Below are 17,191 nucleotides of genomic sequence, written 5' to 3'. Positions count from 1 at the left end.
GGGCTGTGGAGCCGAGACCAACACCAAACAACGAGGCTAACTAACATAACGACAGACACCGGAATGCACACACTGACAGGGACTGACATGGACACAAAGGAGAACAAAGGGACAGGCGCATTTATTGTAACGGAGAGAGACACGGTTACAGGAACAGGCACAACAATACATGAATTAAACAGTCCGGGGAAGAGTGAGGAAGCCCCAGCCATTGGCTGGGTCGGACGCCAACCAGCCTGGGAGGGAGGGTCTCTCGCCGGCTTGGTTGGCGGAGACTGTCCAGACCCCGGCGCATGCGCTTTGGTAGGCGCATCGGTTGTGTTGCCTGGTTGCGGAGCAGACCCCGGTACCGCTGCTTTTTTTACCTCCCCGAGGCTTAGGCGTAGGCGCTTGCTCTCTGATGGTCCTCGCCCTAGGGGGAGGAGTGTCCTCCTCCGCCGACAACTCCGTCTCTCCGTCGGTCACCCGGGGCTGCTTGCTGGCTCCAGAGCACCTAGCCCTGGGCCGAGCCTTAGGTGGAGCCTTGGGTGCTGGGGACTCGTCTTTTTCAGAGCTCGTGACTTCAGTCTGAGAGGAAGGATCCCCCTGAGGTACCTCCTCCACCTCCATCGACGGGTTCTCCTCTCGATCAGACCATCGGTCCAACCCCAGAGTGATGTCACTGCACTTCCCTTGCTCTCCATACTCCGCATAGCCCTCTGTGAAGTCCATGCAGGACCCTACGGATTCCACCTCCGAGTACCCAGCGGGTCCCTCCCCCGTTGCGATCCCATGGATCAAAGCCAGGAGGAGTGATGGCCTCACCGCAGTAAGGGAGAAGTCCGCGGTGTCCGACTCCGAGGACTGAAAATCATTATACCAGTCATTTTAGTCAGACATAGTCCTGTGTGACTCCTCCACTTCCGCACTCGGACCACGCTCTCCTATTGCGGGAGTCAGGAGGCTACCCAAGAACACGGAGGGATTGCGGGCACGATTTGGGGAAATGTGTGTTTTCCCCTTCTTCCCCTTCTTCTTGCCCTTCCCAGGCATCCTTCTTCGGTTGGTATTTCTGTGACGTTATGAGGCAAACAGGATGCGGAGAAGGGGCACATTCAAACATACATTTTATTCCACACACAGTTGACACATCTAACACAGCGCACCTCACTAAGCACATTTCAAACACCAACAACACGTACTACAACACAGGAGACATATATACACTCAAGACAATTACACATAACGCAGAACAGCTGAATGACACGAGAGGGCGTGGCAACACAGACAAACACACACACACACACACACAAAGATGTTTGAGGAGGGGGCGGGGCTGTATCGTGACACTCCCCAGCAATCACTATGGCAGTATCCCCACTCATAGACAGTTAAAGTTACTTAACTACATTATTAAAGCAGGCCTCCTGAATTCTTTAATTCTAGGCTCTGCTTTGATATGCTTGCAGTTCTCCTGAAGATCTTATTTTCTCCTCTGTTATTCTAAAAATCAGAGTCTGGACCAGTTAATTCCTAGTTATTCTGTAATCCATCATAGGGCCTTTGCATACTATAGGAATAAACTAAACCAACCCATCATAGCTTTCCAACAATAATGTTGATGATTATCATATACTATAATTTACTGTATAATAATAATAATAATAATAATAATAATAATAATAATAATAATAATACTAATAATAATAATACTAATAATAATAATATAGTCATCATCATCATCATCATTATTATCGTTGTTGTTGTTGTTGTTGTTGTTGTTGTTGTTGTTTCACTAAAGGAATATATATTTATTAAACATAGGTAAAAGATCATAATGTCTTATTTTAACAGTTCATTTGGCATGAACTGGATTGCAATGGTATTGCAATACACCAATAAACTGCCAGAGGGAAGAAATAATTAGAGATCCTGTCTCCAGTGTTTTATTGCTTATGATACGTTTGAAGGTGTAGTTACAGGTACACTAATTTCTCCCTATAGCTCTCCAGATAGGGCTGTGTGAACACCAATATTTGATGAAGCATGGATTGTTTTTAAGTGGAGAAGGGAATGCCAGCTTAGTTCAGAGTGCCTGTGTCATGTGACTCACATACTATTATAACCCTACCTGTCTGCCCATTTTTCAAACCTGTCCTGACAATGTTACCACTACTGGAGCATATTTACTCTCAGGGTCTTATCCAGATCATTCTTTGTGTGTGTGTGTGTGTGTGTGTGTGTGTGTGTGTGTGTGTGTGTGTGTGTGTATTTGGTGTGTTGGTAACCTTCAGAGGGCACCAATGAGCCAGAATATCAACCAATATCTGTCTATCTACAGATTATACATGTTTATCTTCAGAATGCTGTACTGAAAAGTATATTAACTGACCAAATGTATAGGAACTATTCATCTGCACACTTGTTGCGGAAATTAGTGGATTGGTCTGAAATCAAGTTGCTACGGCCTTGAATTTTGTTACTGCATGGCACATAGGGTTTATCCCACAAATATAGACTATACAATTGTAAAATAAATTATACTCATTATTTTATCCACACTGTCATTAACGTGAAAAGTTTTTTTCCCCTCTTTTGCTGGCGGCTGGTTTCAAACGTGTGGGAAGCGACTCCTCCTCCCGGCGTACTTGTTGAGGGGAGGAGCAGCCTGTGTAATCTGATCCCTTTGACTACTTTGTGTCCCTCTGTCACTGCGAGTTTAATATCGCTCCTTACTGGTTATGTGTGTTTGAAGGAGCGCTGGTTCCGTGTGCAGGTGGACACGGTGTGACAGGCTAAACCTAAAATAACTGGATTTCTTTTATCCGCTTGTACAATGAAGAAAGAATGATTAAAGTCTGCAGTGTGAGTTCTAGATTGTGGCGGCAGTCAGCGTTTTGTTAACCTTCTTGTTCCCAGGAATTTCGTTACCTCATAAGTTTTAACAATGGACCCAATAACCAGTTGGACACCTAAGCAGGTAGTCGACTGGATGAGAGGTGAGTTACAGACTCAGTACACTTAAGATGTATCTTAACAACATTTTTTGTTAAAATCTATCAATCGAAATTGCAAGCTTCTTCTGAAAAGCGGACACAGTGACTCCCTCAGGTCTCCCGTGTGTCCAAGCGCGTGGGATATGTAGCGAGGCGCGTGGATTTACCTGTAGTTTCGTAGAAACTAGCGCTCGTGCGCGCGTAAACGCGCGCGCGTGTGTTCGGCTTTTCTTGGTGGACTGACTGTTCGGTCAAACTGCTGAAACTTTGTGCGCTGATGTTATATTGTGACGAGCAGTGACGAGACCAATTGCTGGCTGTTTTTCGTTTTTATCTTGAAAATTGTGCCTGACATTTTACCTCTGTCAAAGTTTGTGTTTTGTTTATTTATTTACCATAGTTTTGACTGGGAGGTTTTAAAGGTGGACGTCTATCTTGTCATTATCCATCAAGAATCTATTCCAGTCTACACTGTTATGTTCTTGGTGTTATTAGTGTTAGCAAGCGCGACTGTTTTGGCATTACATGATCACATCGATAAGCTTGATCCTGACCTGTTGCATGTTTTACTTATGTTAGTTTAAATTCTTTATTCTTCAACATATTCTGTGAATGGCTTTTTGTTATAGCATTAACCTCACCCTAAAAACAAATAGCCCCCCTTACAAAAAAAAAAAAAAAAGACAGAACTCCTGAACCTCTCACTGTACCACTGCCACAACTGCTAGTCTGGGAGGCTATAAACTACAGCTAAACTGGATCATTCTATGGGAAGAAACTCCTCAGGGCTATGAGGATGTTTTAGTTTTCACAAAGGCGCACCAACCTGTCTCCTGGTTGTTGGTTATGTTTGTGCAATAATGTTTTCTCATGACAGTGACCTGTCATCAAGGCAGTTTCTTTCTCTTGGGAACAATATTTTGCAGTTGTGACTCATTCATTGCCTAATCATCATAGTAACTTACTGCAAACCTAATACTGTTGTGGCAGGGGCCTTACTGATATTATAGAATAGTGATATCTGTTTTATAACTTTATAATAAATCACTGGTCTAGTACATAGAAATAAGTCTGCCTGTCTTTCTCACTCACATTCTCTAGAAGCATGTTTGTGTGCGTACACACACACACACATACACACACACACACACACACACACACACACACACACACATGCACACGCACACACACGCACATGCACCATTATAGCATATGTTGATTTAATCTCCTAATATAGTTGAGTGTTCATATAATATTTTCTAGCGAGTCTGCAGGCTATTTAGGGAAGGTTTCGCTGAAAGCTGGACCGAATAGCTTCACACTTGCTCATTCTGCTGTTTTTCCCCCTACTTGTCCAACTCCCACATTCACTGTGAGACAGCTGAGTGCCTTTCATTCTTTTATGCCTCTGTGAAGGCATTTCAGACATCCAGAGCCACTACTGTAAAAGTGCAGCAGAGGGACTTGGGCCAGAAGTTCTTCTGACTCAAAAATGACCTACAGGAGAAGCAGCATGTCAGATAATAGACTAGTGCTCATAGTGCTCATAGACTACAGGTGTTAGGCATTCATTGAAATATTCTAGGAGTGTAGTCTCACACCATTGATGAGTTTACAGATTTACAGTAGCAGTGTTAGATTGTGTATAAAACATTATATAATGGATTTTCCCACTATGATTTAACTCCTATGAGCCTATGTCCTTAGAAGTAGCATTGTGGCATGGGAAATGGAGTCAGTTTATTTTTGAGAGCTTGAGGTTTGATTAGAAGGCTGTGGATCCAGTGAAACACATCTGGAGGTCACGATCGAGGCTTACAGAATGCAGAACCTCTGAATGCAGAAAATGTGTCTGCACATGCATGTGTGTGTGCGCACACTCCATTTTTGGAGTGGTGTTCTCACAAATATCAGCACAGTTAGAATGCTTCACAACCAATCAGGTTGTGAGGTCTTAATTAACTGTGCTATATAATTTGTATATCACATCTGTGCTGTGTATTGTGCATATGTCAGCCCAATCTCAAAATAAAAATCTATGAACCTTTCTCATGGGTGCGCGTGCTCCATTGTTGTGGCTTCCATGTTGCTGAACGTGGAAGTACACTGACCTGAATTAAAAAAAACTTTGCAAGATCTTGCAAAAGTACAGAATTTTTCCCAACCATTTAATATTTTTTTTCCACTCCATGTCCCTTACAGGGCTGTGTGAAATTCTCCCGTACATGCTTTGTTTCAGGTTTAATGTGTGCAATAGTGCCTTCAGAATTGCAGTCCTTGATCCAGAACATGTGGCCCAATCCATTAGAAACGTGTGTCTTAGCAGTGGAACTAATTATACGTATTTCTCAACTCCAGGTACTTTGCCTCAAGCTGGGTAGTTTTTACATAGAGCCCCTTTTGACAAACACCCAGACGATTCCGTTGCTATTTGCATTAATCTATGTTCTGTGTGCTGCGGAGGGCGTGGTGATAAGCGCTCGCCTCGTGTGTGTCTGTGTGTTTGTGTGCGAGGCTGAAGGCCAATTGCTGCCCTTTACTTTCAATCCGAACGTCCTGGTGCAAAGATGCCAGATCAGCTGAGCGTAGTGTGGGCTGTGCTGGATCCCCACGTTCCCCAAGAGAGGAGGCCTCACTGAAGAAACCCCGCCAGTGCCTGGCTCAGCGTGACAAGGGGAAGAAATGCGACTTCAGGTGCACGTGGGTCACTGGGGCTGCATGGCTGCTTGGCTGGGCAGAAAAGGGGGTCAGGACACAGCGGGCTGTCTGTGCTGCTGAGGGCTAATCCGAAATGAAATGAATGGAATGCCCGTTAAACTCCCAAGCTGGACGGAGACGAAGAGACAGGAGTGTCTGTCGCTGCAGCAGCGCATGTAGCATTTCCTCCTATGCCGACTCTCTCCTCATGCAAATTTGTGTATTAATTGCAGAAGCCAATTTGATTGGTGAATGAAGGGTCGTGGGTTGTGGTAGGATGCATGGCCATTCTGCAGTGTAAGGAGAACATGCTTCTTTTGTAGCATGGAATAAGTTGTTTGTATGCTATCGCTTAATTGAAAAGGCATTTCGTGCACATCGGTCCTGTGTCCTCCAGCCTCAGTCTCTTTGTTGACAATACTCAGGAAACAGTACAGACTATATGATTGTTGTTGTAGGGATCTTAAATAACTGCTGCTATTTCAAGTAATGAAAGTGTAAAGCAATGCCTTTGGACTCATGCAAAAAATCCTTGTAAGGATTATCAAACAAGGCACATTCCTTACAGTCCTCAGATGCCTCACCATACTGTATTGGGACATCCTGCTTTATGGCTGATGTAATTTCTCCCTCAACTTATTAATTCAAGCTTAGACCTCCAACCAAGACTGCTGTAATGTGCAGGATGTTTGGTATAAACCCATGTAGCTTTATGTGGTAAATTACCCAGTGATAATCGTGCAAAAGGAATGTTTGCTGTGCCATTATACAAAGCTATGTTTAAATAACCTCTGCTTGTGAATGGAATGTACACGGCTAAACAGCCAAACTCCCAAAAGATCAAAGGGGAAAATCGCTACAGATATTCCTTTATGCCCCAGTCTTCTTTCCTTCCCATTTGTGGCATTTGAAACGATGACCAAATGACTCTTGATACTGTTACTATATATAAACACTTCCTTTCATTCCACTTGGTGATTGTCATTGGCATTTTGGCAGCAATTTTGTTAAGAAATGAAGTCACAAGAGATTGTTCTCATTTTCTCTTCATAAAGGTATATTCAAATCTGGAACATGTAGGGACATGTCCACACTTTCTAGCAGTGCCTGACACTGTCAGTTCTTCGACAGGTTTTGCTCTGCTTAACCCAGTAACCTTTTTGTGTAGCCAGAAACCCATAGCTTTATTGCTCGTATTCTTTTTAAATATGCGTGCCATTTGCAGTAGTTCCTCCAGGCTTTCTTATCTATTATTTAGGCCATGTTCTGCACCATTGCATATAATACCATACAGACATAATTTCCTTCTTTTCCATAACAAATGTAACTCTATCAGCCAAGAAGAAAGAAAGCTAGATGAAAGAGGACATGGAAACACATGGGGGGAACAAAGGAATTTTCCTGTGACATGGCAGTCAGCTATTGTCACATGGCACCTTTTTTACCTACTAAATAATTTGCTAGAGGGTTCATAATGTACAGACAGTAGGCTGTAGCTGCTTGCCAGCTGTTTTGTATCACTAAGCTGATGACTGAGTGGAAAGATGGATGCAGTTCCCAGTCTCTTAAACAGAGCAGTTGCAGGCTTTGACTGTCACTTTGGGCTTTCATTGGGAAGTTCCCCTTTGCACTTGCTATAAGATGTGTAGAAACAATTCAGTATAATTTCTTGCCAATCACAGTTGAGATTAAGTCTTACGGTCTGGAAATTTACAATAACTGAGCCATCCTGGCATATAAGTAGATATGATATATAAGTTGTTTGTAAGGGCACTATTTGCCATTATTCATTGGGTTAGATTAGACTAGGTTATAGTCTCCTCAACACGCCATCGTAGACTTTGTCTCAGAATTGATACAGTTGCTGTGTAGGCCTCTATAACTTAGAAATTTTGGTGATGGTATAAACAAACATCTTGACACCTGATACCCGAGGCTCTGGTCAAAATCTATGTCGGTGATCTGTGTCTTCCACTGTAAAGAAGGATAAAAAGACTTGGTTTTCTCTCCGTGTGCTGTAAAGGTCAAAGCATAATGCCCCCATCCACCACCTGCCTTTGGGTAAACAGAGGAAGGGTGGTACTGCACAGACGCATACAAAGAGCCAGAGCCACCCCGGAGAATTATGGGAAATTCTGCCTTAGGTTTCACTTAGGCTGCCAAAATAAAAGCAGGGCTAAATTTATGCTTTTTACATCAGCATTGATGTTGACAAAGTACAGATTGTCTGAGTGGTAATGTGGTATTTTGGGATGCAGGTAATTTTGCTATTTCTAGATACAGGAGATACTTGGTGCTAATGCATGTAGTGTACACACAGCAGTTCATCATGTCTTTGCGACTAGGTTTGGGGCCTCCTGAAGTAGAGGTTTGTGCGTATGTGCATGCGTGCGTGCGTGTGTGCGCAAGAGCTGGAGCGAGAGGGAGGAGCTGTAGTCTCACAGAGCTGACTCAGTTTCTTGTGGATGTCAGAGATGTGAGCAAAGGCTGGTAGATAGTGACTCATAAGCATCTGTCACCTTTCTGAGTCGATGAGAAGCATGTCTGTCCCCGCCCTCCACATTCACATGGGCTCAAAACCTCCTGACGTAAATGGCATCAGAGTTTAACTGTGCATCTATGTATGACACTTGAAGCGTGTAGTACTACACCAGGGAAGTGTAGTGTGTTCCTTCTTCTGATTTGTACCATCAGGCATAACTGGAACTGTGACTTTCAGGTGATCCCAAAGCCATGTGTTCCCAGATGATTTAGGCTTGACAGACCCCACTGTTGATTAACTCCGGACCCTCTCTGACTGTCAGTTATCAGAATTAGCCCTCATCAGAGAACGCCAAGCTGACATGAGAAATAAATGTTTTGTGTCTGCTTTGGAAAGCCATGCATACAGACCTGCATATTGGTTCTTATGATGACATATAATTGAATGTGTTGCTTTACTGAGTGGAGCAATTCCAGCTTCACTGTGCCAGCAGTGTCCTTGTGTCGGCCTGTGAGGAATAATGCGTAATTTCGAATCTTCTCTCGTCATGATGCTTTTAATAGTGGCAGTACATGGTAAACTGTTACCAAAACGAATTACCTTCATAATGTTTGTTTTAACACTCAGCTTCTATGAACAATCCTCATTATTTTGGGGAGATCAGAAATTTCTATTTGCTGTTTCTTAGATATTTAATGGTTTTGTTTATTCCTGGTGTTATATGACTCATAGTCTATTGAATAACCATTAAACCATTTTGTTATCAATAGTCAAGTGCAACTGCAAGTTAGGGCCTTTAATTGTCAGAAACCCTAAGCTTAATCATTTGAAAAAATCTTTTCTATTCGAATTTTGACTCACATAGCAAAATTGTGGAAAATCTGGTTTTTGCTGCTGATCTCACATAAAGCCTAGCAATGTCCTTAACAGTTATTTAACATTACACAGATAATTTAATACTTTTACGCACGAGATGTTTCCACATCAATGCTTTGCAATAGCATTGGTAAATATTGACATTGGTGAACTTGACATTTTTCACAGATGTAAAAATCGAATTGCCAACAAATATATGGAAATAAGTCGTAAATACGTTATCTGGTTAACTGTGATTTGGAGTCTGCTGTTCAGAAACACATTCCTTTTTGGTAGTGCTCTAGAATGCTTGTTTGTTGGAGGTTCTTGGGTTCCTATGTTTAGGGCTTTCATGGTTTGGGCAAAGCACAGGCTGCATAATTCATGATTGAGAAAAGAATTCCTCCATTACATGGCTTTTGCTGTCAGTGCTATGCGAGTTACACTGAAGCCAGGGTGGGACAAGATAGGTGTCCCTGCCTCCGTGACTAAGCAAGGAGGCTCCTCTGTAATTGTGGTTTTGCCCTGGGGGCCAGGGAACAGACGAAGAAGGAGGGGTAGGTTGGGGAGTGCCTGGGTCCCAAACCACTCCTTACTCCATATCTGTATTGACATTTGCCCCCTGCTGAACGCACTCTTTTGGCTTTAGCAAGACTTGTGGAGGAAGCTCTAGTAATAACGTACGCCAACTGTGATGTCTGTCAGACACAGAGGCGCTAGCCTCTCTGCTCCATGATTATGAGCAGGTGTTTGAGTGGTTAACGGACAATGAGGCTTGCTCTGTGCTGAGCAGAGGATGCTTGTGTGAGGGCGGGTCCAACATGCAGAAGCACTGGCATTATGATGCCATACTCCTTTTTAGGGACTTCTCAAAAGAAATATTTTCTCATTATTAGAGAGTTTTTCAGGCCTCAGCTTGTTGATCCACAGGTAGTATTGCCTTCCCAAAAGTGAATTTGAAGGGTGCTTTACCACTAGGTCTTCTGGTTGGTTAGACCAGGTCTTCTGGTTGGTTTAAGATTGTTTCATTTGATTGGGTGTAAGTGTTTTGTTTTTTTTTAATTTATAGTGCACAAGAATGAAAACTCTGTTGAAAATGGCAGCCTGGCATATGGTTCATGCAGTACTGCCCTAGTTTCCTCACTGTTCAGGTGCTGCGTAGCTGAACTGAGTAACAGAGTCCCGTAACTAACCATTACTGGGTGTACTATCCCAAAAACCTTGTTGCCAGATGACACTACTAAACAGATGCCGCTAGTCTTAGCTCTAAAGAAAATGTACCCAAAACAAGATTGCCCTATGATGATGAGCACAGAGGTTGTATATGACCCGCAGCAAACCTGTCAGGTCAGTTTCAATTCCCCGTAGGACTTTCAGCTCTTCACCCCTCAGCTTCCAGCAGCCGTTGTAAGACGACATGCGGGTTGGCCATTGCCGCTGTGGTGCCATTAGGCCTGTGGCCCAGAGCATGCCCCACTCAACTGTCGTCATCTCGTTATCTTCCAGTCTCTGAACGGGATTCTAGTCCAAATCAGTGAGTTTCTGCCTGGGGGCAGAAGGACTAGTTCTGATCAGCTGTGAGAACTTGTGTTCTCATCTGTTGCCATTGCCCTCATCATCTAGTGGATTGTCTATTTTCTCTCTCTCTCGATGCTGAAGCAGTTGCAAAGTTTGTGTAAAAACACAATTAACAAATTGTGGGCTTGCCAAAGTGAGTCTTTTAGGTTTGGAAGTTATTTGTTATTTGACAAAGATGTTATTTGACAAGGATTTGGAAGTTATTTGACAAGGATGCACATCTTTCCTGGTCACCTCGCCCTGTTCCTATGTAGCTATGCTTCTTACGCAGAACACTGAATCTGCTTTCTTTCTGGTCTGTAAAATCATGCATCAGAGCAAAGGTCTTTGCGCATCCAAGGGGGCTTTTTTTTTTTACTATAACCTTGTTGTCTACCCAGGGAGCACCATTGTGGAATGCTGGCATGTCTTAGAATAGGACACCTCTGGAGAACAATGGACATTCTTTCTATCCCCGCAGGTTTGCCCAAACCTCTAAATAAAAAAGGGAACGAACGAGTAACAGTGGCAGCAGCTATTGTACATACTGTGTTTCCCACTCTCCACCCTTGGCGGGCATGGCTAGCACAGGAGGGGGCTCTGTTCTCTTTGTGTGTGTGTGTGTGTGTGTGTGTGTGTGTGTGTGTGTGTGTGTGTGTGGAGGGAGGTCAGATTAGGCTCAGAGTCCCACTGGGAGGTTGTTCACTCTGTGAGCGGTGGAAGGGCTTTCTGTCTCATGTAATCAAGCCCCTGAGAGCCAGAGGCAGCTCTTCCTTCCCTTTGGGGCCTGTGTATGGTTGAGAGCCTTGCTATGAGAAAGAACCATGGTGAGGGTTAACTCCAGCTTGTACAGGTCTGTTGAGGAGAGTGGTGGTAGGGGGTGGTGCTTCCTGTTGGAACAGATGTTAAGGTCAACCAAAAGCTTCAGAACATTACACTGAAGGGTGCAAGGTTTATAAGTGCTGACATCAAAGTCAGCTTCAGGGATGGAGAAAATGCCGAAAACAAAGCTTGACTGATGTAATTGTGCAGTCGAGATATGTCCGCTGAAATGAAGGTGCCCTTTTGGACAAAAGAAAAATGTGAGAAAAGCAAAGTAGTTAAGTTAAGCTTTAACCGTTAAGGAATGTTTTACATGCTACATCAGTGTCAGACTCCAAGAAACGCTTGGTCTCTGCCACTTCATGTTTTTTACTTGATATTCTTACTGAGTGTGTTTTACTTCAAATGTAGATGAGTTATTTCTCAGGGCTTCAAAGTCTAAATATACAAAGCCATTCCAGTCATGTGGAAAATGAGCACGGAATTTACAAGTAGATCTTTTGATGTCCAAATCAGCGCTCGGTCATTTGTTTAAGTTCCCTAGACAGCAGAATCTGGATCTTTAACAGACAGAAATGGATGACTGCTTTTTTTAGACTTTAAAAAGGGATGTTGGTCAGGAGGGGATGGGAAACTGTTGAAGCCCTTGTGCGAGGACTTGCTGGGCTTGCCAAGGAAGTGTGAGGTAATGCTCTGATGGTGGGCTTGGGAGGTTTCGAGGTTTTTGAATCAGCTGGTGAAACTGGTATATCAAATCATTAAAGCATGACATCACCTCCTCAGCCAAAAGTAGTGAATGCTGGACCTGTTTTCACTACCAACCCATATTCATTCAGTTGTAAATATGGGCTCTTTCAAGTGGTTGTCCTCTATAAATATTGTTCACATGTAAGTGCCACGCTACAGCTTTGGAACTCTAATTTGGCTAAAGCCAAGCTGAATTGGAATAATCTTATTCTCTGTGTACTTTTAGGTGTGAGCCGAGTGCTTTCTGAAAAGTCCTATTTAACTTCTATTTCATGACTGCAGTGAAACACGTCTGGAAGCTCCTCTCTTTGAAGAAGTTTCACTTTTCCCTTTGGTCCACTTCACACTACATTGTCACTCTGTCTTCCTTTGTTATGTTTACCTTAGAACTGTAAACGCATACATGGTCACAGGTACACAAGCTCATGTACGCTCACTCTCTCACGCGAATGCGGCACACACACACACACACGCACACGCACGCACGCACGCACACACAGTGCTCTTCTCTGCTGCTCCTGAATTCCAGATCCTTTAAGGAAGTCCATGGCGGGTGGAATTTCATAAAGCTCTCAAAGCAGGCGTCATTCTCACAGATGTGAATTGCAGGCGCGTTGTTTTAGCAGAGGCCCCTGTCAGAGAGCACAGAGCCACAGCAGCAGCAGTCGCTGTGAAGGGCTTTCATTAGCCAGCCTTGCAAGAGTGGCTGATTTCAGTGTCACGAAGCGGCGTACTCGCTGTAATGAAGGAAAACCACCCAGAAAGTGACGGATCACGGCCTGTAATCACCCAAGCCCATTCCCGCATCTCTGTCCTCTACCTCTCATCACCAGGCTCTGAGAAGATCTAAAGAAGAAGGGCATCACTCTCCAGGAAGTGCCGTCTTAGCATTAGTTTGCTAATTCTGAAAGAAGACCCCCGCTCATCCCGATCTGTGCAGCTGTTGTTAGAAACAGTCTTTACTCTGCTACTACTCTTCATTTTCATGGGAATTTTTTTCTCCTCTGTGCGTTTGCTCCAAAAGTGCTCCTATGTAGGTACTTTTTATTTTAAGTTATGCTTACTATTTCTTTATATAACATCTGCCTTCCTGAGGTTAATGGGCTCTCATATGCTTTGATATTACTAACCAGAGTTCTTTGCTAATGTGATGATAATGTGACATCAAACTTTGTGAAGGCATGATCCAAGAGATTGCCTTCAATTAAAAGCAACTCTCGGCACTTGAATTTAGCAGCATTGAATGTGTAAGCATCATGTGTATTAATAAACGTTCAGCTCCCGAGAATATGGCTGCCCTAGGAAAACACTTAGTGCTACATTTCCAAAGATGAACTGCGATGAATAAAGTGTTGAATGGTGAGCCTTGTGGTTGTGTCTGGGCCGACACCAAGGCAGCGGGCCAGTCCTGTGCAGCTGCCCTCTCTATACTGCCTTTGACTGGAGCACCCATCCCCCCCCCACCCCCTGCACCAAGCTTCACTCCACACACTGGTGGAGGGTCTACATGAGCAGGCTGCATTGTGCATTGGGGGAGTGTGCTGTAGCAGAGGTGGCTGGATTGTGTACGATCTGACACAAGTTCCCATGCAGACTAAACAGCTCCTTGTCATCCCTAGGAGCCTTTTCCTTTACATCGCATGGAGGGATTATCCTCGGTTTTGTTGCAGCAGTTTTTGTAAGAATTACACTGTTGGAAGTGAAAGCTCTTGGAAATGTTAGAATTGCCAGTAAGACTGTGAAGGGTCCCTTTCAACTTGATCAGTATCCAGCAGGAAGTGATTAGACTACATCTCAAGAAACTAACCAGGATTTAACCAGGATAGTGACAAATCTAGTTGATCCAGTTTTTTTAGTGTTAGTTTATGTTAAGCAAGATCTGTTAAGATTAGTCAGTTTGAACTTCTGTAATTACATTTGTAGCTGACCCCACACAAAAGACTTGCTTATTTGTTTAACTAGATGCATGCACATGTACGCGCACACACACACGCACACACACACACACACACACACACACACACACACACACACATGTGCATACATACACTCATGCCTAAACACACACAGGCAGGTGCAACTGCCATGGTGTTTATGGTTGCTTTATCTGGGAGGTCCATCTAACACACCTGTTCTCTCTGAATGGCCACACAGCAACCCAAGTTTCTCAAAGAAAACAACAGTTTACAACTTAATCACAATGGAAAACTTGCTTACAATTCAAAATGCTTTGACCCAATGTTCAGTTGGGCACACCAATATGGTGTCTTGGATTTTGTTGACCCATTACTAGATGTTGGGAACAAATAACTGCTTTTGACCTCTTGAAAGATTTGATGTCTATCTGCTTTTCCTATGAGGACATGTCTAATACACTCTTCTCTCTCACCTCTCTTTTCCACTTTTTGCTGTGAAGGCCTTGACGAAAGTCTTCAGCAGTATGTGGCCAACTTTGAGATAGAGAAGATCAGTGGAGAGCAGCTGCTGAAGATCTCCCACCAGGACCTGGAGGAGCTCGGCGTGAACCGCATTGGTCACCAGGAACTGGTCCTGGAGGCTGTGGACTTGCTCTGTGCACTGGTCAGTAATATTACTTAAAGAGTCAGAGGCACTGGGCTTCAGCAAATCGTCATATTCATTATGGTCATCATCGCTATACATTACTGCAAACTACTGAAGAACGCATTCCCATGTTAATGTAAGATGTGTGTATTTTAGGACAGATTCAGGACTTCCTGGTCAATACAGACAGACAGTGGAACAATGTATTTACTTCCTTTTTAAAACTACATCTTTATTAGTGTATTAAAAACTATTAAAAACAAGAAGTTTGTATACACAAGGGTGAGCTGCCCATGGGCAGGTTAACACTCTCAATAAGCATGTCACGCACTGGACTTGACTTGCCAGGTCTGCTGCTATGAATCGCAATTGGTTGAAAAGTCCAGCATGGCCTGTTGACGAGGCTCAAGGATGCTGGCCATTGAAATACTGACCCTTTAAGCCAGTGAAAGGACAGGAAGGAACTAAGTGGGGGGGGAGCCAGTTTTCAGCCCAATTTCTTTCTTTCTTTTTTGTTACTACTATTTTTAATCAAGCACAATGAAAATCTTTTATAGGGTTTTTAAGATTTTGTGATTGTGCTTCTTTGCTGTATGTACCTATGGACACACATAAATACACTCTAGAATATGGGTATAGTATATATACACAGTAAACTCTAGAATATAGGATTAGAAGGTTGCATTTTCGTTCTCCAGTGTTCCAGACTATCTCCCGCATAGCATCATGGGGGATGTGTAGTAGAACCTTTCTGCTGGAGCAGCCTTTGGCTCAGCCAGTCCATCATCGCACTGTAGCAACCACAGCATGACTGACAGCTAACAGAACTATCTTATAAGAGCCGAAGGGCGCTAGATAAATAAAGTGGCAGGCAGAAGGCGAGTGAGGGAGAGGGGCTGAATAGCTCCAAGCTGTGCTTTCTAGCTTTGTCAAATCCCTGTTTGGGCAGATGGAGTTGGTTTACATTTTATCACTTCCTGCATCATAAAAAGCAGATTTCAGTTCAGCTCTTTGATCACACTCATCAGACCCCCATTCTCCTAAAAAATCCCATCTTAATTGTTTTTTGAAGCCCTCTTCAGTTTACAATAGGCATAAAGCACTATTTGTTTTCTGTATCCTTAGCTTCTGTTCTACTTCTTATACAAAAAGCGTGACTCTCAGGTTGGTCCTGTGTGAACTGAAGCCTTTCCAAGCCAGAGAGCACTGATGTTCACTGACCAAATGGGGTCGCCTCTGTGAATGACCACATGGGTGTTTATTTAGATAAGAGGAATTAGCAATGGCCTCGATGCAGGATGCTTTATATAATGCACAAAACTCATTTTCAGTTGAAAGGAGAAATAATCACTCTTTGTCCTCCAAACAGATGAAGTTGGTTGAAGCTTGCCACCATAGTGCCAATTTATACAAGTTTTTAATATGGAGTCCATAACTTGTTTCATTTTCTCAAAATAAATTAGAAGGGATACATAGACATTAGAGTTTAAAGGGGTTTTTTTTCCCAGCATTTCAACTTTTTAGTATTTAATTTCATGTGGCTTGAAGAAACCAGCAAAAAACAAAACAAAACAAAACATTTGAGCAAAAAAAAAATTTAATCCTGAATGGAACTTTGGTTCCTGCTGATCTCCTGTTAAGCAGATCCTGGGCACAGTGTAGAAAAGTGCACGAGACACATGGAAACACTTAGGTTAGGGGAGATGAGTGTCTTGATCGATGGGCATGCCACAGCATATGAACCATACAGTACATCGTAGTGTCCACTACGCCTTGCTTTATGGGTGCTGTAATTGCGCCCAGACATTGTGTGTCCGGGGTCCTTGATTTCCATGAGGCCTCAAATTGCTTGCTTTTGATCTGCCTCATAAATTAGGCACGCATGGCTCTGTGCTGATCAGTGAGGGCTGTTATCTTGGATGAATCTTTCTGTAAAGTTGGCAACTTTTATTTTTGCCATGTGAAGGGTAGATGTGGAGTTGCACAAGTTGCACACGAGGGAACAGGCTTTGCCTTTTCCTCCGTGCAAGCATGAGAGAAGGCTCTGCAGGCCTCTGGTGCCATGGGAAAGGTTGTCATGGAGCTGTGCACCGCCCCTTCCACAAACCCAAGCACTTGTTGGAGGCCCTCCTTAAAAGTTCAAGGTTGCTCAGGGACCCTTGGGACAGACCTAGCTAAAATGTTTTTCACTGAGGTGTAGGTCATCTCCTTTCAGAGGAAGTGTAGCAGACAAATCCCATCCCATTTCTCTTTGCAGCAAGTTTAAGCAGTATCCCGTCCTGTCTTCTGTGATGGGAATTTAGTGGATAGAAATACCCCTGTGAGTTGTTAGAATAGCCATGAGTGGCACGGATCTGACTACTGATTGAAAAGACAAACACATTACATACGTAATACACATTCCTACGTGTCTCAGTGTGTATAAGCCTTCACAGTGCACACCTGATGAGAGACTTGTTTTTTGTATCATAGCCACTTTGCTTAAGTTTCAGCT

At 43.4% G+C, this 17,191-nt stretch overlaps 1 protein-coding gene across 4 annotated transcripts in view; it reads left to right on the top strand.

Annotated features, from left to right (window-relative positions):
- Nucleotides 1–2,709: 2,709 nt before the first annotated feature.
- LOC113574131 (connector enhancer of kinase suppressor of ras 3-like) overlaps nucleotides 2,710–17,191 on the top strand; it is a 41,598-nt gene continuing 27,116 nt past the window's right edge. For all 4 annotated transcript variants that reach the window (XM_035532889.1, XM_035532890.1, XM_035532891.1 and 1 more), the window contains exons 1-2: nucleotides 2,710–2,978; nucleotides 14,552–14,715. In XM_035532889.1, coding sequence (XP_035388782.1) covers nucleotides 2,927–2,978; nucleotides 14,552–14,715 — 216 coding nt within the window. In that variant the 5' untranslated portion in view covers nucleotides 2,710–2,926. The remainder of the gene's footprint in view (nucleotides 2,979–14,551; nucleotides 14,716–17,191) is intronic.

This window comes from Electrophorus electricus, chromosome 13, assembly GCF_013358815.1.
Source record: "Electrophorus electricus isolate fEleEle1 chromosome 13, fEleEle1.pri, whole genome shotgun sequence".
Classification (NCBI taxonomy): domain Eukaryota; kingdom Metazoa; phylum Chordata; class Actinopteri; order Gymnotiformes; family Gymnotidae; genus Electrophorus; species Electrophorus electricus.
This window is presented reverse-complemented; position numbering and strand designations above follow the sequence as displayed.